This window comes from Peromyscus leucopus, chromosome 8b, assembly GCF_004664715.2.
Source record: "Peromyscus leucopus breed LL Stock chromosome 8b, UCI_PerLeu_2.1, whole genome shotgun sequence".
Classification (NCBI taxonomy): domain Eukaryota; kingdom Metazoa; phylum Chordata; class Mammalia; order Rodentia; family Cricetidae; genus Peromyscus; species Peromyscus leucopus.
This window is the reverse complement of record NC_051086.1, coordinates 6,267,451-6,288,079: the sequence shown is the minus strand read 5'-3', so window position 1 is coordinate 6,288,079 and position 20,629 is coordinate 6,267,451. Positions and strand designations below refer to the sequence as shown.

General features: G+C 51.5%; 1 protein-coding gene across 1 annotated transcript in view; it reads right to left on the bottom strand.

The window, feature by feature from the left end:
• Positions 1-20,629, bottom strand: part of Ergic1 (endoplasmic reticulum-golgi intermediate compartment 1) — a 103,101-nt gene extending 82,472 nt beyond the window's left edge. The window contains exon 1 of the mRNA XM_028893367.2: positions 20,497-20,629. Within this exon, the coding sequence (XP_028749200.1) occupies positions 20,497-20,516 (20 nt within the window). The 5' untranslated portion in view covers positions 20,517-20,629. The remainder of the gene's footprint in view (positions 1-20,496) is intronic.

Here is a 20,629-nt window from a genome sequence, read left to right as displayed (position 1 = left end):
TTCTGCTGCATTTCTAAGCACAGCGCTCAAAGTAGAGGCACAAAAATCCAATCCTCAAGTTCATATTCCCAGCCATCAAATGGTGACAATAACCAGATGTTTTGGCCATGCCTCTTCAATTGGTTCAGCTACGAGGAGGTGCTCACCGTCACACTAGGCTCTACTTGGAGCTTCAGACACTCTCACCAGGAACCTTTGGGGGCACCCTTTCGGTCCCCGGCTGGGGTTATGGCTCTGTGGAAGAGTGCTTTCCCAACATGCCTGAGGACCTCGATTTAATTCTTAGCACTGAAGCAGAGTGGGTATTGGGCAAATCTTCTGTTTAGGGGTGAAGTCATAGTAGCTGTTGACACTCAGAGCACTTACTATGCATCCAGCTCACACACTAATGACCTATGATGTTCATTTGGCAAATGAGAAAAAAACTGGGCACAGAGAGCTTTAGAACCTTGCCTTGGGTCATAGAGCAAAACACTTTTACCTAGAGTCTGCCTCGGGCGTCTGGGCTTCTGATGACACCATCAATTCCATTTCATCCAATGACAGTTCTGACATTCCAAAGACCCTTGCAGCAACTGAGGCCCGCGAATTGACCACAGGCTTTGCTGTCTCAGTCCTGGGCCGTCCCCAGCCACTACACCTCCCTACTTTCAGAGCACTAGAGCTCTGCCCAGCCTCACCTCAGCCTGTGTCTATTTCTCCCTAGATTCTGTCACCTCCAAAAATCAGTCCATTAGGAAGCAAGGAAGCAGGGGTGGTGGGGGGGGGGTAGGGAGTGGACCCAGAGCATGTAGGAGCTGGAGGATCAGGCTTTGCCTCAGCCTTGGCTAGGGACTGTCCCATAGGCAGTGGCCAAAAGGCTCACTCACTTTCCCACTTTCCCACAAGTGTGAGAAATCAAAACTCTTATGTAAAATATTCCCATGTGCTTGCACTTATTTCATTTATTGCGTGCCCTGGTTCGCAGTCCGCTAGAGAAGATAAAGTCCGTCTGGAAGTTTCATAACGTAGAGGCAAGACAAGAGTGCCGAGTCTGAATTAGGAGCTACAGGAGCCTGGGCTCTGCCAGCTTCTGCATGCTGCAAGCAGCCCTTCCTGCCGCCCAGTACACAGGCTCCGAGAGTGCAGTGAAGCCCACGGACATGTGAGTGGGGATGCAGAGAGATAGGACCCAGGCCCATGAGAAACCTGGGTTCTCACCAGCCTCCACTCTGCCCCACCTTACTCTCCCCAAGCCTTCTGGCCGGCTGTCCCAGCACAGAGTCCTTGATGGCTGACTCGTCATACTCAGGGGAGTGTGGGGGCAGGCAGAGGTGACTGATGTACACTGTGCCCCACGGCAAGAGACCTGGCCCAGGGCAGGGTGGTAGCGAACCTTCTCACACCCTCCCTGACTCAGGCTTAACTCATCTCTGACATACCACCTGGCCTCCAGTGTGACCCAGTTTTGCAGGTGTGGAAGGCCGGAGCCAGCTGCTGCCACCTGCTTGCTGGTGGATCTGGACAAGAACTACCTGCTTCTAGGAACTTAGCTCCTCCACTACAAAACAAAGGGCTGGCTGGTGCAGCCCATCTCCAGCTTCTGTACTTGCTGGTTCTCATGAGTACAGGGTCTGTGCATGGCTACTCTCCACCCAGTGCTCTCACCCGTACGGCACCTTCAAGCCATACCAAGCGCACAGACGGAGGTAGCGCTCTTACCAGCCACTCAGTGTGCCCTGAACGATGGCGCTGCTGTCCCCATGCTGCTGCCCTCCCGGTCTTCCCAAAACAAGGAGTCAAAACCCACAGCCTGTCACTCAGGAGTCTGGGGATCTAGCATTCGGCAAGCATCTGTAAGTGCCTCCCACAGGCGCTTCTGCTCATCATGGACTCTGGCAGGAGCCTAGGGAGAAGAATCTCAGCTCTACCACTTGCTGGCTTTGCATCTGGACCTCAATATCCTTACCCAAGAGCCAGGGCTGCTGTTAGTACACAAGGGCAGATCACTAACACATGGCACACCCAGACGAACTCCAAGGACTTTTAACACCTCTCTGTCTCTGTCTCTCTGTCTCTGTCTCTGTCTCTCTCACACACCACACACACACACACACACACACACACACACACACACACACACACACACACACTCATCACCTGCTGAATACAACAGCTCACCTTCATCTGTTCAGACACTTCACAAGGTCACAGCTCCACAAAGGCAGCCACCTTAAAGCCCGTGCTATGATGCACGGCTTATGAAACAGTGGAACTCGGTACACAGCAACATGGCTGCAGGATTCCTACATCATCGACTGGAAGAAACGCTGTGTTTCTGTGACCCTGTCCAGCTGTGTGATCCCAAGCTGCCACCCAATGGCCCTGTGGGGCCTCAGTGTCCTTATCTGTGGACACTCAGTATTGTCTCTGAAAGCCTTTGGAAACTCTCAAGTCCCGCTAGCTGCTTTTGATACTGAGTACAGAAAGGCTGGTGGTACCCAGTTCCAGGGCTACGTATCTTGCTCATGGCTCCTAGCCTGCCTGACACTAAGAACCTGTACAGTCAGTTGGAAAAGGTGTGGATTCCAAGGACAACTGAAGCAGACCCTCCAGGGGCAGCACATCCCCCAGGCATCTGGGGAGAACGGCCAGATTACTAGAGAATACAACTACTCAGGTCCCAACCCAGCAACATGGCTTTCTGGGTCAAGCGACACAGCAGAAGGCTGGGGGTCAGAAACACCCGTTACAGCTTGGCTCTGAGACTTTGCCAGCTGTGTGCCTCTGGGCCAGGCTCTCGGCCTCTTTGAGCCTCGGTTTCTTTCTGTTACAAGGAAGCCCCCTTCTCAGGCTGGGGTGAGGGTGGAAAGTGAGGGGGTCCTCTCTTTTCTGACCTCCCTTATCCAGATGCTGGGGACTCACTGGGCACTTCAGGGGGAGCCTGTAGACTGAAGGTAGAGTGTGGGGCCTGAGTAACTCGAGCTTCCCTATTCCTCGGGACACCATGCTGTGAGTCCTTTCCCGTGTGCTTACACCCTTAGGAGAAAGCCAGGGATATTTCCTCAACACAGAGAGATACAGCCACAGGCACGGAACCATCCCGGAGGAGGGAGGTGCCCTCTCACAGTGGAGGCCTCAGGGTTCACTGCTATATTACTGGGCGTTGTCAGCTTGTCTTCCCTCCCCACTCCCCTTCCACACTGACAGGGCTAGCAGGTGCAGAGCCCAGACCCGGCGCCAGGCCCTCCGCGAGTGGGTGGACATGGCTGTGTTCTCAGGCTATGCTCGCCATCGGGACAGGCAGGCGTTAACTGGACAGAAAAGTGGACCATCGCGCTGCACCAAGTAACAGCGCAGTGACCCACAGAGCCTGGCAAGGTGAGGGAGAGCAAGCCACAAGCAGGGAAGGGACGGCAAACAGCCCAAAGGAGCCCACAGAGCTGCCTGTGAGAGCTCTTCTCAGGAACAGGCCTAGTTAGCCACGTCACTGTTCGCTCTCTCTTATCGCCACCTGCTCCTTCCTTTTTTCAGGACTTGCGTGGAAAACACCCACTCACACTGTGGCTCCACCCATGCTCCTGGCAGCTAGAACAGCTGATGGCCAGGGGGGCAGTAGCAATCCTAGCTCCTCAGAAGCCCCAGTGAAGCACTGAGGCGGGGTGGAGGGGGGACGGAGGGGGAGGGCAGACAGGCAGGCATTCCCTGGACCCTACTCACCTCTTGCCCACAGTGGGAATCCCAATGCTTCCTGCGGCCCGGCAATGTTGCCAGCAGAGCTGGGCATGTGGACTTTCGATGGACAGGGGTGGTGACGTTCTAAGTTGGGGTGGACGACCCCAGAGGAGGGGAGTTGGGAGCAGGAGAGGAGGTTAGACTCCTGCCCTGACAGCCAAGCACACCAGTCGTGTCTGAGTTATCAGACCAACCGTGGAAGAGCCACATGGCCCGTGCTCAAGTCACCTAGCTTTATCAATAAAGGTCTCAAAGCTCAGCTTTCCAGTCCAGTACAGCACAACTATTCTATTTTTAGCTATAGTTCTTGGCTCTAATTTATGAATTAAGCTATCACATATGTGTACGTATAAGAACGCAGTGGTTTGGTACTATGCCAGCTCAGATGTGCATTGGGGGTGGGAGGTGGGGAGTGGGGGGAGGGAGTTCTTGGTACGGATCCAGTGGCCGAGGAGGACCTACTGGATCCTCGTAAACAGCAGATTCAGCAGGCACATGAACACTGCCGCAGCTAGGCTCACGTGAACGCAGATGACTCTGCTTCTTCGCTTTTATGATGTATAATTCCTACAACTTCTCAGCCCATAAATCATTGAAATAAGTTATTAGCCAAGGTTAAAATAATTATAGTAATGAGGACTAGTAGGGGGTATTTAATGAAGCAGTTTAGCTAAGGATCTGAGTGTCTATACCATGAGAAGAACTCTATGACTGATCAGGTTACAAACCAGGCCACTGGTAGAAAAACAATACAGAAGCAATCAAACTCACCTTTCATCAGTGAAAGTGCTCATCTCTTCATGGTGGGGGGAGTTTAAGACAGGGTTTCTCTGTGTGGTCCTGGCTGTCCTGAACTCACACAGGTCAGACTAGGCTGGCCTCAAACTCAGAGATCCCCTGCCTCTGCCTCCCAAGTGCTGGGATCAAAGGCGTGTGCCACGACTGCCTGGTACAAGTGTTAATTTCAAACACTGACTGACTTAAAGAATATTATAAGTAACACATCTGTTCAGTAATGTGCCCAAAATGACGAAGATGGCAGGTGAAGGGAGAGGCAGACAATGCTGACTGGAGTCATGGTGGTGGGGGGCAGAGATGACTGCGTCTTTTCTCCTCTAGGCACATGGCCAGACCACACTTCCCTACCTGTTCTGCACAGCATGTGAGCAGAATGGACAGGGGTACATCTCACCTACCCCAAAGGCTGCTCGCTTCCTACCCTGAATGAGGGGAACCTGGTCTCTGAGTATCCATGGAAGCGGAGCATCCGCTCCACTGGGACTTCACGTGAGGGGAAAACACGCTAGAATAGTACGAAGACACCAAGCTTCTTGGGTCCTTTCTCAAAGAAGCCGACAGACGGACGCAAAGGGTTCCCCCTTCCCCCACCCTCTCCACCAGCCTGGTGTGTGGGTGCTTCCGCTGCAATGGACAGGATCTGAGCACCCAAGGGAGCCAGGCCCCATTCCGGGGCCTTACAGAGTGCTCGCTTGATCCTCACGGCAGTCTGGGAGCAGGCATGCGGTAGCATTAGGCCTATCTCTCAATGCTGTCACTGAGGCAGTGAGGTGCAGTGACTCTGTGACATGAGCAGATGCCTAACCCCGTAATGCCCCATGCCTTTGCTGAGCACATCGCCTGGGGGCCACCACCTGATTATGTGCAAGGCTCTAGACCAGGTCCTGCTGAGGAAGCACAGGCCCGACACTGCCACAGCCCTGGAAGCCCACTAGGGTGGAGGTGACAAGGCCCATGAGGCACACGGCCCAGCGCTGAGGAGATGGAGGGCCACTGTGGTCAGGGCTGTACAGTGTTGGGAAGCAACACTGGCCACCCTGGCAGAACAAGGAGTGGGCTTCCTGGAGGAGGTGGCAGCAGAGGTGGGGAGATGATGTCCTACTTGGAGCCTAGCATCACCTCTTAATCCTCAGGAATAAACTCAGACAAGCCCACTACCTTGTCTACAGTAAGGACCTATAAGTATCCAGGGGGAAAAAAAGACACTGAAATCAATGAGAAATAAACAAACCTCCCAATGAAGAAAAAGCCCACAAGAGACAGACAACTTCACATAGGAAGTCTACAGCCTCTGCAAAAAGAATCAGTACCAATACTTGAACTCTTCCAGAAAGGAAGGCTAGGAGGAGCCCTTCCTAATACCTTTTATGAGGCTGATGTCACCCTAACACCGAAGCCAAAGGGACCACAGGAAAGCATTCAGATGACATAAACATCCCCAGGAAAGTCTTGGCCAGCCTCTCCTGACTGCAAGGGAGAACGATGGCCTGAGAGGCTGGTCTGCCCCGGCAGCTAAAGGGAAGCATCAGGGCAACAGAGAGGCGAACCACACAATCCTGATGCAGAACAAGCTCGGGACAGCATCCGCCCTTGACTGCACTCTTGGAATTCAGATGTAGACAGGGAAAGGTCTTCAACATGAGAGTCATCTATGAAAGCTCCACAGCTGATATAATCTACGTAGAAGGACAGCTTTCCCCTAAGATGCCCCAGAAGGCCGAGTGCTGTTCTAACTGCCTCCTCCACTTAGGACCAGCAGAAGCATCAGGCAAGAAACAGAAATCAAAGGCATTCACGTCTGAAAGTAAAACCCCCTCTAACCATAGACGGTATGATGTCATAACACAAACCCTGAGACTGCACAGGAATCAGAAGAAAGTCTGAGATTTGTATGGAGCCACAAAACACTCCAAACAGCTAGAACAAGGATGGAGACATCATATGTCATGATATAAAATTAGACCACAAAGCCATAGTAATGACATCAACACAATACTAACTTAAAAACCAACACACAGACCTGTGGGGCAGAAGTCCAATCATACGTGGTCATCTCTTTTTAACAAGGGCATCAAGAGGAAACAGTGGATAAAGACGGTCTCTTTAGTAAATGGTGCCAGAAAACTTACACTTTTGCATGTAAAAGAATAAAATCGTATGCTCCTCTTATTCCACATGTAAAATCAGCTCAACGTGGATTAAAGAAAAACAAATCATAAGACCTAAATGTAAATCCAGAAGCCACAAAACTTCTGGAAGAATCGCTGGCTTGGAATATGATTTATTGAATAGTGTACCAGCAGATCTGGCTACAAGAGTAACAAATGAATAAGATAATAATAAATAAGTCATAAATGCATAAATAAGACTATAGCAAACTAAGAGCATTGTGGTGGTTTGAAAGAAAATGGCCCCAAGAGGAGTGGCACTATTAAGAAGTGTGGCCTTGTTGGAGTAGGCATTGTCTTGTTTAAGGAAGTGTGTCACTGTGGAGGCGGGTTTTGAGGTCTCATATATGTTCAAGCTACGCCCAGTGTTTCAGACCACTTCCTGTTGTCTCTACAAGATGTAGACAGAACTCTGAGCTACCATGTCTGCCTGCATGCTGCCATGTCCCACCATGACGATAATGGATTAAACCTCTCTGAACTGTAAGCAAGCCATCACAATTGATGTTTTCCTTTATTTAAAGAGTTGCTGTGGCCGGGCAGTGGTGGCCCACACCTTTAATCCCAGCACGTGGGAGGCAGAGGCAGGCAGATCTCTGTGAGTTCGAGGCCAGCCTGGGCTACAGAGTGAGTTCCAGGAAAGGCACCAAAGCTACACAGAGAAACCCTGTCTCAAAAAAAAAAAAGAGTTGCTGTGGTCATGGTGTCTCTTCACAGCAACAGAAACCCCTAAGACAAGCATCTACATGGCAAAAGAACAAAATGAAAAGGGAGCTGGTAACCTGGGAGAAATATTTGCAAGCTATATATCTGATTAAAGAGTTAATACCCAAGACTTAAAAGGCAGACAGGCAGGCAAGCAGGCAGGTAGGTGCGTGTTCAAGACACTTTTTCAAAACCAAACAAGTTGGCCAAGCACACAACAAAAAGGTGCTCAGTATCAATTAACTATCAAGGAAATGCAAATCAAAATACTCTGATAACCACCTTACAGCCATTGAATCCAAAAGGCAAGTGAGGGGAACCGTGTGGAGGTTAGAGAACATTTATTTGCACATAGCTGGGTGGGGAATGTAGACTGATGGAGCTACTGTGAAAATAGAGAACCAAATACAGAACAACACAGACCCAGCATTCTCTCTTCTAGGTGTATACCCAAAAGAAATGAAATCCCAGAAGGCTACCTGCACCCCCCCTTGTAGCACTAGTCATTACAGCTGGAATTTGGGGCAGCTATCCTCTGATGGAGGGATACAGAAAATGTGACTCCTCAACATAATGGAATATTATTCCACCCTAAAAAGAGGAGATCCCCATCGTATGCCAGAATGGACCTGGAACATTCTGCTAAGTGAAACAAAGCAAAAGAACACTATGTGGACTGGGGAGGGGAGGAGAACCGGATATAGAGAGGAGTCAGGGTCAGGGTGGGAAATGGGAAGGAGAAAGTCAGTGAATACGAAGCAGAGAATGCGGTAAGCACATCTGGGAAAGACCAGATAAATACACCAGGTCCGTAATAATAGCACCCTGCACGGAGGGTTTTCCTACACAAGGCCACAGCTATTCTTTGTTGTGGCTATGGATTGAATATGGATTTGCTTCCAAAGAGAACACATGCAGGAAGCTGGGTACCTACATGGTGATGCTACAAGGTGGTGGATCCTTTTAGAGCTGAAGGGGTACAGACGGGGATGTTGTGTGATATTTTGATCACATTCTGACACTCTTGAGACTGCCAATAAAATGTGCTTTGAATTGGAGGGTGGGGCTATCTACTAGCTGACCAAAACTAACCATAGAGGTGTTTTTGGAGGACCAAGGACATATAGAGAGACACAAGAAGTAGTAGGGCAGGGCTTAGAGGGTCTTGGCCCCTTTTGGATCAAGGAACAAGAGAGAAAGAGAGGAGGCCACTGGTTGCTTCTCTGATTGTTCAGGTTTTGACCCCAATATCTGACTCCCAGGTTTTTATTGATAAAGAATAACTAGATAAACACTTCATTTGGCAAAGCCTACAGCACCCAGTATTCCCAGGTGGTTTTCTATCCAAGTACTAACCAGGCCCAACCCTGTTTAGCTTACGAGATCGGGCGTGTTCAGGGTGGTATATATATTTAAACTTTCATTTGGTGCCCCATGTGGGGTGCCAAAATGTACCAGGCTTTTTCTTTTGGGCCACCAACCAGCTCCCAAAGCATGACATGGAGACTTCTTATTAGTTTTGAATGCTTGGCCTAGCTTAGGCTCTTTTCTGGCTAGCTTTAAAAACAAAAACAAAAAAACTTAATCTGTTCTTCTTTATCTACCCTTTGCCTTGGGGCTTCTTACTTTTTTTTTTTTTTTGGTTTTTCAAGACAGGGTTTCTCTGTGTAGCTTTGTGCTGTGGGATGGTCTGTATGTCAAATTGCTCTGATTGGTCAATAAATAAAACACTGATTGGCCAGTGGCCAGGAAGGAAGTATAGGTGGGATTAACAGAGAGGAGAATGGAGAGAACAAGAAGGCGGAAGGGGTCACTGCCAGCCGCCACCATGACATGCCGCATGTGAAGATGCCGGTAAGCCACGAGCCACGTGGCAAGGTATAGATTTATGGAAATGGATTAGTTTAAGCTATAAAAACAGTTAGCAAGAAGCCTGCCGTGGCCATACAGATTGTAAGCAATATAAGTCTCTGTGTTTACTTGGTTGGGTCTGAGTGGCTGTTGGACTGGCGAGTGACAGAGTTTTGTCCTGACTGTGGGCAAGGCAGGAAAACTCTAGCTACAGCTTTGCGCCTTTCCTGGAACACACTCTATAGCCCAGGCTAGCCTCGACTCGAACTCACAGAGATCTGCCTGGCTCTGCCTCCTGAGTGCTGGGATTAAAGGCGTGCATCACTACCACCTGGCACTTCTTACCTTTTCTTCCTTTCTGGCTGTCTCTATGTCTGGCTGGCTGAAGGCTGCCTGGCTTCTGACCCCAGGTATGTCCCTCATCCTCTCCTCCTCTTCCTCCTAGTGTTTTTCTTTATCTCTTGAGCCTAGATTTCCCTTCCTATTTATTCTCTCTGCCTGGCAACCCTACCTATCCCTCTCCTGCTTAGCTAGTGGCCATTTAGCTTTTTATTAGATCAGGTGCCTTAAGCAAGCAAAATGAAACAAATGTAACACATCTTTTCATAATTAAACAAAGGCAGCATAAACAAAAGTAACACACCTTTACACAGTTAAAGTAAATATTCTGCAGCATAAACAAATGTAACACATCTTTGCCTAGTTAAAATAATATTCCACGACATGGGGGTATAGACAGGGGTACAGACGATGGTACAGATGGGGTACAGATGTGTAGCCCTCAGAAGATCTGAATGTGGATCTTGTGAGAGCCCAGTCAGTCCCCACAAGAGAGGTAGTTATAAAAGAGCCTTCCCCATCACTCCAGCCTTCCTTACATCTTAACTATATGACCTCTCCACAACTGCACATGTCCAGCCATGACACTGTGAATCAAGATGTAATATAGCTGGGGAACCCTCACAGAACCAGCCCAATAATGCCTGCATTTCAGTCTCCAAAAGTGAGCAAAATAAACCTCCTCTTCCTTAGAAGTGACCCAGGTTCATGTATTTTACTACAACTAAAGAAAATAGACTAACATAGTCTGCATGGGAGACGATGAACGGGCTAATATGTCCCATTATACAACCATTTTACGGTAGGTATATGGATGTAAATACCCCAAAACATCATGCTATATGCCTTAAATATACACGAGGGAAAAAAAGACTCTGGGACAAGTCTCCTGTCCCTTAAAACACTAGTCAGTGCTAAGTGAGAGATCCAATTTCAGATTGTTTTGTTTCGAGACAGGGTCTTACTCTGTAGGCCCTGCTGACCTCATACTTGGGGCAATCCTCCTGACTCAGCCTTCCAAATGCTAAGATCACAGGTCCAGAGTCACCACTGCCAGCTTCTCAGGTTTCTCTGGACTTGGTTCCTATACCCCTTGTTATTGCCCACCCCCACATGAAGCCCTGATAGCACCTCCCACCCTGCAGGTTTGTGATGAAAGGAAGTGAGGTCCTGGCTGAGCCTGCACCTCACAACCCCGCCTCACCTGTGCCATCTTATCAGCACAGCCAGAAAGTGATCCAGCCGCCCACTGTGGTGCGGCCTCTGCTATGTGACTCAAACAAGGCTTTCGAGGCATCCCTGGTACTCCACTTCCCAACAGAATGTCTGTTAGCAGCAAGGGAGGAGACAGAAAAGAGGTGACAGATCAGAATCACCAGTGTGTCATGGTGTCCCGAGAGGGTGAGCCAGAAGGGCCTGCCCACTCCTGTAGCTGTTCCAGTCTACCGGTGAGAAAGGTCGGACTGCTCAATTGGGAGATAGGCTGCGTGGCCCCTGGAGAGCTTTTAAGACAGCCAAAGGCACGAAAGCCAAGACCTGTGCAATGGCCCCTGTGTGTAGGCATATGCGTGCCTGCATGGGAGACTGAACACTGATGGGGCACTGGCCCCAGGGAAGTCTGGCTCTGGCAAGCACATGCCAGCGTCACTTCCTGAGCTGGGATGACGCCATGTGGCGATGGGCAGCGTGCACAGCGGGGGCAGTGGGCAACTCTGCCTTATCTACAACTTCTCGACAACCTAAAGTCACTTCAAAATTGAAAGTTGACTCGGTTTTTAAAAACAAGAAGTAAAATGTCAGAACTAAAACCAAATCCAAGGGCTCAGGGACAGGGGCTTGTCTGCGCCCCAGATCCCAGAATACCTGGCACACAGCAGACCTTAGTGAGCAGTGAGCAAACCCCCGCATCCGGCAGCTCCAGTCTCTGGGAGGTGCCCTGCAGGGCCACACAGGAAGTCCTGCACCCTCTTTGCAGCTCCTTAGCACAGGCTCAGTGGTAACTTCCTGACCAAAGATGCCCTCAGTGACAGGAAACAGTCGCTCAGGCTTCACCACTGGCCTACCACTGCCCGCCCCTGGCCTCCATGGCAACAAACCATAAACACAACTAAGTAGATAACAACCAACACCGGGGGTTCTGTGGGATGACCCCAAGAAAATAAAGTGACAACACACCCTCCAGAAGATGACTGTTGAGAAAGTCAGCGCTTACGTCACAGACACGCATGAAAATCTCAGCTACGTCACCTGCCACGGCGGCAAGAGCTGTCCCTTCTCAAGCCAGCGGGGATAAAGCTCCTCCCCGACTGTGAACCAAGGAGACCCATGGCAAGCCTTTGGCCTAGCCCCAGATGCAGGCTGCCCACTAGGTACACTTGGTGCCAGAGAAACACAGCCCCAGGGAGGCCTGAGGGTGATGCCCAGGAGCTGATGGTATTCGCAGTGGAGGAAGGGTACACCCCTCAGGAGAGCTGGCCAACCATGGCCATGCCCTCCAGTGCTGCTCAGAGTGGAATTCAAGTGTCAGTCCAAGCCCTCAGCCAGGCCAGCCCAGGGGAACAGAACCCTGACATGTCCCTCTGGCCACAGGCCAAGAGTCCCAGGGGTTCTGCTCAAAGTCCTGTCCATCCAGTGAGCATATGCTGATCACCCTGGCCAAACAGTGTGTGTGTGTGTGTGCCACAGAACTGGGCAGTGCCAGTCAGGGATTTGTTTGGCCCATCATGGTGGCTAACAGACACAAGCCTGGAGTCCACTGCCAATCATTTGTACCTAGTTTTAAGATTTTCATCATCTCTTAAAAGACAAGGGGATCTGGAGGCCATAGAGACGCACTGAGGCCACCTTTCCTCATGGACACCACTCTCCAGCTAGCCATAGCCAGCTTTTTTATTATCTCAGTGTGACACTTCCTCTTAGGGGAGTACACTGACTTCACCCGTGATTGGTGCAAAGGGCAGCCCAGATCCAGCCTGCCCCAGGAACTCTCAAGTGTGCAGCCCTGCAGAGCCAGGACCCTTCCTCCCCACGGTCACACACCACTGGCCCACCACGGTGGTCCACCAGTTCCGGGGAGAATGCAGGGGTTAAATGCCTGCTAGACCAGCACCTCTCCAAATCCCTGCAACGAAGGAGCACCCCAATCTACAAATGAGGCAAACTAAGACCTGGACTTTGTCCAGGTCCCCCAGCTAGTGAACAGTGAGAACAGTCATGAGAGGTCCGCCACATGGGGAGGGCTGATCCTCAGGGCAGCCAGAGCTCAGTTATCCTTTGGGGTATCTGTAATGGAGAAGAGTGTCCTGGCCCAAACTATGTGTCACATTCCTGGAAGATCTGGAGACACTGTCTACCATGAACGGACTCTGGGACCCAGCAAAACATCAGAGCAGGCCAAGCAACATCAAGACTCCAAAAGTTCCCGGGGTCATTTTGACTAACTCTACTCGCTAGTGACTTCCAGTGGGACTGTGCGGGGAAAACGAGGCTTTGCCAGGACTCATGAAAACCAGTAGGCTCAAGGTGTCTGAGATGCAGGATGTCCTTGCAGTGAGGTGCCGGGCTCTGGAATTCCAGTCTTGCACACACAACTCAGTAGCTGTGTGCCACCTGGCCAGTTACTTCCCAGCTCTGGGCCCCAACTCCCTATTCTAAAATGGAATCTGCAGGGGAAATAGTTACTGGAGAGAAAAGGGAACCTGGGAGCTGGGAGAAAACATTCTCGAACCCCAGATCTGACGAGCAGGTAATATCCAAAACATACAGGAAACCCTTCAACTCAAGAAAGCATATGTCACCCCAAGTCAAAGATCCCAGTCGACGTTATGAGGCAAACAAGTGACCGGTGGGTATGAAAAGGTATTCCACGTGACTAATCACCAAGGACGCAGCCACCTGGAGCCTCAGCGCACATCTCCTTGCATGACATTATCCAAAAACAAGACACTAAGTGCTGGTGAGGGCATGGGGGTTGGGACTCAGGAAGGTGCTGGGACTGTAAAACAGAATAACCACGATTGGAACCACCTACCCAGCAACCCTGTTCCTTGGCATTTATCGCTCCCCACAAATTGAGTTCAGAATCTCAGAGATGTTTGCACACCCTGTTGGCTGAGGATTAAGCACAACAGTCACGCTGTGGGAACAACCTCAATGTCCATCGAAAGACGAGCAGTTAATAAGGTGGTAGGGGTACAGGCAGAATACCACAGTCTTAAAAAGGAGGACACCTGCCATTTGTGATGGGACAGATGGACGTAAGAGGACAGCGTTAAATGATAAAAGTCGGCCACAGGACGAATACAGAATGACTCCTCTCTATGAACGCTCAAAAACAGGCAAGCCCGGAGCAGCAGAGAGGGGCAGTTCCCCGGGACTAGGGAAGGGATGGAGGGAGCCGTTCAGCGGCCAGAGTTTCAGTTACACGAGATGAATATCTTCTGCTGAGCTGCTGCAGACATGGTGCCCACAGCTAACAATGCTGTACTGTGCAGACCAGTCTCTTAGGAATATTCGTCCTGCATTTCAAAACTCAAATTAATAGCACCCGACAATAAAGTGACAGCCTGAGAGTCTGCTAGGGCGCTGGACCTGTTCTGTATCCAGATGATGGTTGTGACTTCATAAGCAGGTCTTAAATTTCATTATAAGTACACAAAAAAAAAGTCAATTTTATAGTGCGGTAATTAAAATAAATAAAACAAGGACAATAAAGTATTATCAACTACCTCACAGGACTGGCATGGTTGTCAGGGACGTGCCTGGCTCAGTGCTAAAGAAGCATCAGCATTACATCCTCTCCCCCCACCCCCAAAACAGCCAAGACCCTGCCTCAAATGGGAGCGAGATGGGAGGCTGCAGGAGCTGCTGGGATTCCAGCGGCAGGCAGGCAGCAGACACAGCTGTCAGCTCTAGCTGGTTTCGATTTTCATTTCCCAGGGCTGATGGTGAACTTCTCGGGTCCCCTCTGGCCACCTGTCTGCTCTCTGAAAGCTGTATATTAAGGTCCTTTGTACATTGTTAAAATCGGGTTACGTGGCGTTCCAAATATAGGCACATTATTATGCACACATACACATCAGGTCTCTGGGTTCACTTCATTATTAAGGTTAGCCACTGCCAGGCCTCTCCTCTTGGGCAGGGTTCCCACTATGTGGAGGAGCAGCACACTGGGTCCATTTCAGACAGTCCTTGCCTCCTGTCCAGCTCTGCTGCAAGCAGGTTCCTGGAGAGTGGCTGGTGTTCCTGGACAGGAAGAATGTGCCACCAGAATGCACCTGGTGTTAGGGGCCCCTTGAGACCCAGAACTTCTGGTGGCCGATCTCCATGGCTAGGAAACAAGGTTACGACTGAGGCTCTGTGGGTGAGGTGCCTTTTGTAGAGCCTCTTCCATGACCCTGCTTCCTCCTGCTTTCCCCGTGGGCCATGAGTTTTCAGAACGAATACGCAGGAGTGCCGGAGGGCTGCCTCTCCTGTACTTCCCCACATATATAACCAATGCAATTAGGTTAATAGACCTACAAGCTTTACTGACAATAGATGATTAGGCTAATTACCCCTTCCTCATTAGAGCTTTGCTGCCCAAACTGTATTCTGAGAAATGGTGCCAGGCACTCAACAGTCTCCTTAGACTACACATCTGGCACCAGCTAGGCTGAACCAGGACCCTGCTTCCTTCCACGCCGCAGGATTTCATAGAGGCTTTCCAATGGCGGCCAAGTGTCAGAAGGAGAGCACAGAGCTGTGGGGTTCAGTTAGTGGCACGGAGGGGGCTCTGTAGACCCCAACATGACTCTAATCACCAAGGGACTTGTCAAAGCGCAGGCTCAGGGTCAGGTTGGGCACGGAGGTCCTGTATGCCCCACAAGCTTACCGTGATGCTGTTGGTCTTCAGACGTCACTTTGAAGAGCAAAGACGATAACAGAAAGGACAGGTAGCATACGCCCGAAAACCACTACTTGAGCTGAGGCAGGAGGATCTCAAATTCCAGGCCAGTATGGGTAACTTAGCAAGTCCTATCTCAAAATAAAAAGGGTGGCAGTATCGCTCAGTGGAAACACACCAGTCCAGCCCTGTGCTTAATGTCCATTTGTGTGTGTGTGTAGGGGGGGCAGACTCTGAGACTGACTCTCTTTATTGGCCACTGCAGAAATAGAAAAACAGACAATTTAAGGTCACACAGTAGGGCCAGAACTCTTCTCCCCAGGCTGCCTACCAGGGCTCCACCAATCCCCTGCTCCCCTCAGGGCTCTAGCCCACTTGCCCATGACTCTTCTAATTTAGAGCAATCCTATTAAATTCATGTTTGCAGAGACCCACAGCTGGCTCTGTCCTGATTTCAAACAATGCCCATGGTTAACCAGGGTGCTGGCTCACTGATTTAGAGGTGCAGGGCAAGCTTTAGCCAGAACACCTTCCTCACCACTGTCAAGAATCCAAATGGCCTGAGAGGAGAGACTTTTCCAGGCGAGCATGTGAACATAGCTATGGACCCCCAAACTTCCAGATGTCGGCAGTGTGGGGACTTTAGCAAAAACTGATTTTAGAAAATTCTAGAATCAGGTTTTAGAGAGGGAGTGGGAGGAAAGGGGGAAGAAAGAGAGGAATGTGGGTGTGTATAGATGGTTTGAAGCTTCATGATGGGCACTGCTGGGTCAGGATTAGTGAGGAGGAAGGAGATGCATCCAAGTAGAGGAGGATTTGCTTCTCTCTGAATTCAGGGGCCAGGGAGGAACACACTTCCAGCCCACAGGACACAGGAGCTCTAGAAGCAGACAGCAGTGTGGTGCCAGCTCCTGCAATCGCCTTGTTCATGACCTCGGTCCTCAGCGGGCTCACTCTGATGGAATGACTGGGAATGCCTTCAGGGCCTGCCTTGCACATGGGTCTGCGCAACGGTGCTTGGCACTAGTACGTGCTCAATAAACTCGAACCCCTGGCTTTTGCAGGTCATACTACCTCTAGTCTGAATTTCCGTTATATTTTTATAAACATGCTGTGAAGTATGTGTTCCCTTAGTCTCCAGTTCTTTCTGGACTGTGGAGATAGAAAGGGAGGCATTCAGGTTGCGTCCTCGGTTGATGGCTAACTCTGACCTCAGAGCATCAGTGGTAGCTGGCCTCAGCCTATCAGGGTGTAAGGGACTTCAGCTTTCGGCAGGGCCCACTGGGGAAGCCACGTCCGGTACTAAGGAAACCAGGCTTGATTTCTCAGATCAATGTCACTCATTTGGAGGCTGAAAGTGGGATGCGGAAAAACTCAAGCCAACTTCAAGAGGGCCAGGCTGGGGACACGTGTGGCTCAGTGGTAGAACATTTGCCTAATACGTGCAAGGCCCTGGGTTCCATTCCCAGCACTGCAAACAGGAAAAGTGGGGAGGGGAGCAAAGAAAACCTCCGAGAGGTCCACTCAAGCGCCCTGAGGGAGACCTTCGGAAAGCCAGAGCAAGCTGTGATGGAAGCCAAACCAAGTCACCACCATGCGACTAACACCACAGGCAAATGACCCGTGCGGTCACACAAGGTCCCAAGATCAGAGAGGTCCCCATCCTGAAACTCTCTATCCTTCCTCAGTAGAGCTGAACTTTTGTTTTGTACTGGGCCCCATGAATCAGAATCTGAATCCGATACCGGGGCCCTGTACTGCAGGACAACCCTCTTGCCCCACAAGCGGGCCCCCAGGTGAGGCAGCACACATGTCCACCTCCCCCCTGAAGTGAGCACACAGATAACCAGGGAGGGGAGCAGCACTCTTAGACCATGGAGTTTCAACCTGGGGGCGGCCACAGTGCGAGAGCTGTCTGCCCATTGCATCTCTTTCCTGAAAGAGGGGCTCAGGCTCCAGGGGAGGGGAGCTGCCAAAGCCTCTGGAGTGGCAAGGAGCAAGTGCCATTTGCCAGCCGGAACTGGGGACAACACCCACGGACCTAGGTCACAAAGCCAGTTCTGTAAGTTCAATGATCAGTATCAGTTAAACTGCTTAGCAGGAGCAAAATAAACACACTAATCATTTAAGGCCACCAGTCCCTCTCCACTGCATTCAGCCTCCTCCCTTAACCCCTACAACTCAGGAAGGGCCAATTCAAGGATGAAGAGAGAGGGCCTTGGCATACAGCGCAGTGGTAGAGAGCTTGCTTCGCACGCGTGAGGCCCTGGATTCCACTCTAAGCACCAAAGACAGGAAATAAGGATGCGGAATTCTCCACCAGCAGCTGGCATACGCAATCACACTATACCTACAGCTCTCTAGACAAACTGGAGAGGTGTGTTGTGCCCAAGGAGCACCTCCAGCCAAGCACCCTTCTAGGTACTGCAGATATAACCATGTGTAAATGGGACATAAATCCTTGCCCTCAGGAGATCAGATACGGATGAAGGGGAAGAGAATACGCATAATAAGTCACTAATTACAGAGTGGCAGGAGAGAGCGGTGCTTCAGGGAAAGGGTACAATGATGATGAGAGGCAGAGGCCAGGACTTCCCGCCGCCTGCCTTGTCCCACGCACCACCTGGTCTCATGTGTGGATGCCGATCACACCCATCTCAGAGGCAGGAAAACACACCAGAGTTAAGAAGCTGGTTTCCCCTTGGTCTTGAACTGAGGTGGGGGTTGTTCTAATCACTGCATGCCCTCTGGGCTCTCCACTATTCAAGGATTTGACAGGGTGCTGGGCCTCCAACATTCCCTTTGTGCCGCAGAGCCCAAGCTCCAGTTCCAGCTTTATCTGTATACATGCAAAGTGCTTCTGCCAGAGGAGTCTCCCCATGGTTTAAGAGGAAGATTCACACACTCTCTTCAATGACAAAGGGATGGATGGCAAGTCTGGCTGCTGGAATCCAGTCATGTCTGTCTGTCTGTCTCCTCCTCTGGGAATGCTACAGGGGCTGTGCCATGTGCCACCCATCTCTCCATGGGGGAACAAATGGCAAAGGGCTAAACATTAGGTGCGACCCTCAGCAAACGGATGAGTGGCCCCGGAAGCGGGAGCGGTCAGTAGAGCAGTGGAACCTTCCTCCATAGCGAGCCCCGGAGCACTGTTGTGTCAAAATGTGAAAGAGGGCACATTTGCTGGGCACGCACTCACCCTGCATGAGGCGATCACACAGCGGGGGAGTCCATTCTCACTGTTCTCCAGCGAGCCCAAGCATGCAGGAACTTACTGAACCCCCATTGGTGGGGACCCCACGGCAACTGTAGCATGTCCAGGAAGCCCCAGGGCAGCAGCAGCTCAGAGCTGGGCTGTGAACTCTTTAAACGTCAATGGTTTAAACTGGCTGGTGACAGGCAAGCCAGCCAAGGCGAAAGCAAGAGCTGGCTGGTTCCAGATGGTTCCCTTTTTTTTCACCTCACCTGCCCCCAAACTTCCAACTGGAACCCAGGTGTGCCCTGCCCTTCTAGCACGAAGGCAGGAGGAGAGAGTTGAAAAGATCAAGTGACCAGAGCAGTGATTTCTTCAACAAACCCAAAATCCCTAGAACTCGCTGAACCTTCAGGGACAGAAAAGGATCGGGAACCTTTATAGTCAGCCCTGGAAGGGAGATTTGGGGGACCTGGATGTGTCCGGTGCCCTTCCTTCTGCATAGATACATTGGCGTTGGGACTGATCCTGACTGCTGCCACAGGCTCTCCAGATTCAAAGCTGCCATATGTCTGTGTGCATTTGTCTAAGCCCAAGTATCAACCCCAGGGCTGCCTCAAAGGAGCTGGTTTGCCAAATGGTACCAGTGCCCAGGATGGGCTAAAAACCACTTCAGCTGGTCAAGTGGTCTGAGGCCAGTGTCCTCTCGAGGCTTAGCTCCCAGGTGCCCGTGTGCCATGATGTGACAGCAAGCTTGGGCATTTTCTAGGCTGACTGTCACTCTGCTCTGTCTTCATGCACACTCGTAAGGGGAAGAGTGGGTTCTGTGACAGATGGGGGAATAACTGTCTTCTAGCTGTGGGGAATACTCGCTCACAGAGCCCCTCATTCATGGATGCCCTACTTCTGAGTTCCAGCCTGTGGAGACAGGGGTGCCTCATACTCCCTCCTCCTTCCAGGTGGGGACCTTATTTTTAGTACCAATTTGCAAGAGGTGAAACCGATATTTTGAGCGTACCCAGACACCTGCTGGGGCCAGCCAGCTGAGCAGCGAGGGGCTGCACCCCAAGCCTTTGCTTCCAACTTCTAGAACATACGAAGCAGCTGGGTGGAGGGGCAAGCGCCAGAATCTCGTTCCTCCAAAGCATCCCACCAGCCCAGGCCATCTCAGAGCTTCTTATCTCAAGGGAATGTCTGGTGGGGGGGAGGCCCTTCTCAGGCAGGCTTCCTGGAGGCCTGGCCCTCTACAATAGCATTCCAGGAGGCAGAGGACCCTACAAAGGCACACACTGTAGGGCCTGCAGAATGCCTGGCCCATGTGCAGAGAGCCCCAAGACCCCAGCCTCCTCCTCTTCGCACACTGTCCCCAAGCCCAGAGCACAGGGCCAGGGCTGGGGGGACAGTTCTCTGTATCTGGAGAGCAGGGGATTCTGGGGTTCTAAAGAACTAAGCTTCTTCAGCTGCTGCCAGATTGGATGGGGCTGCAGCCCTGAGATCCCACGAGGCAAGGCCAGGCGCCCGGCCCCACCTGTCAGCCTGGGTGGGGTCCATTAGGAAGGGCTGGGGAGAGAGCCTGAGGATGATGGCTCCTTTTATTTGGGAGTTGGGAGGAGATTTGGTCCCCAGGTTGGGGGAGGGGATTGCAAGCTGGGGACCCCGCGCTGCGGAAAGAGAGTTGCGTGGGCTTGCCCGGGCTGCACGAGGGGGTGAGGGGGTAGGGCTCCGAGCCCAGGGGAAGGCCGCGGTCCCCCAGGGCCTGCCGAGGCGTGCACCGGGGTCGCGTTTGCACGCATCGGGGGTCGTCGCCGGCTGCAGAGAGGGCCTCGGGACGGTGCCTCACTCACCTCCTGAAGTCAAAGGGCATCGTGCCGCCGAGCCGGTGGGAGCGTTGCAGGCCAGGCGGGCCGCAGCGCCGCGTGGGTCCGAGCCCGCTGCCAACGCCTCCTTGGCCGCCCCGCCCCCGCCAGCCGGCCCGAC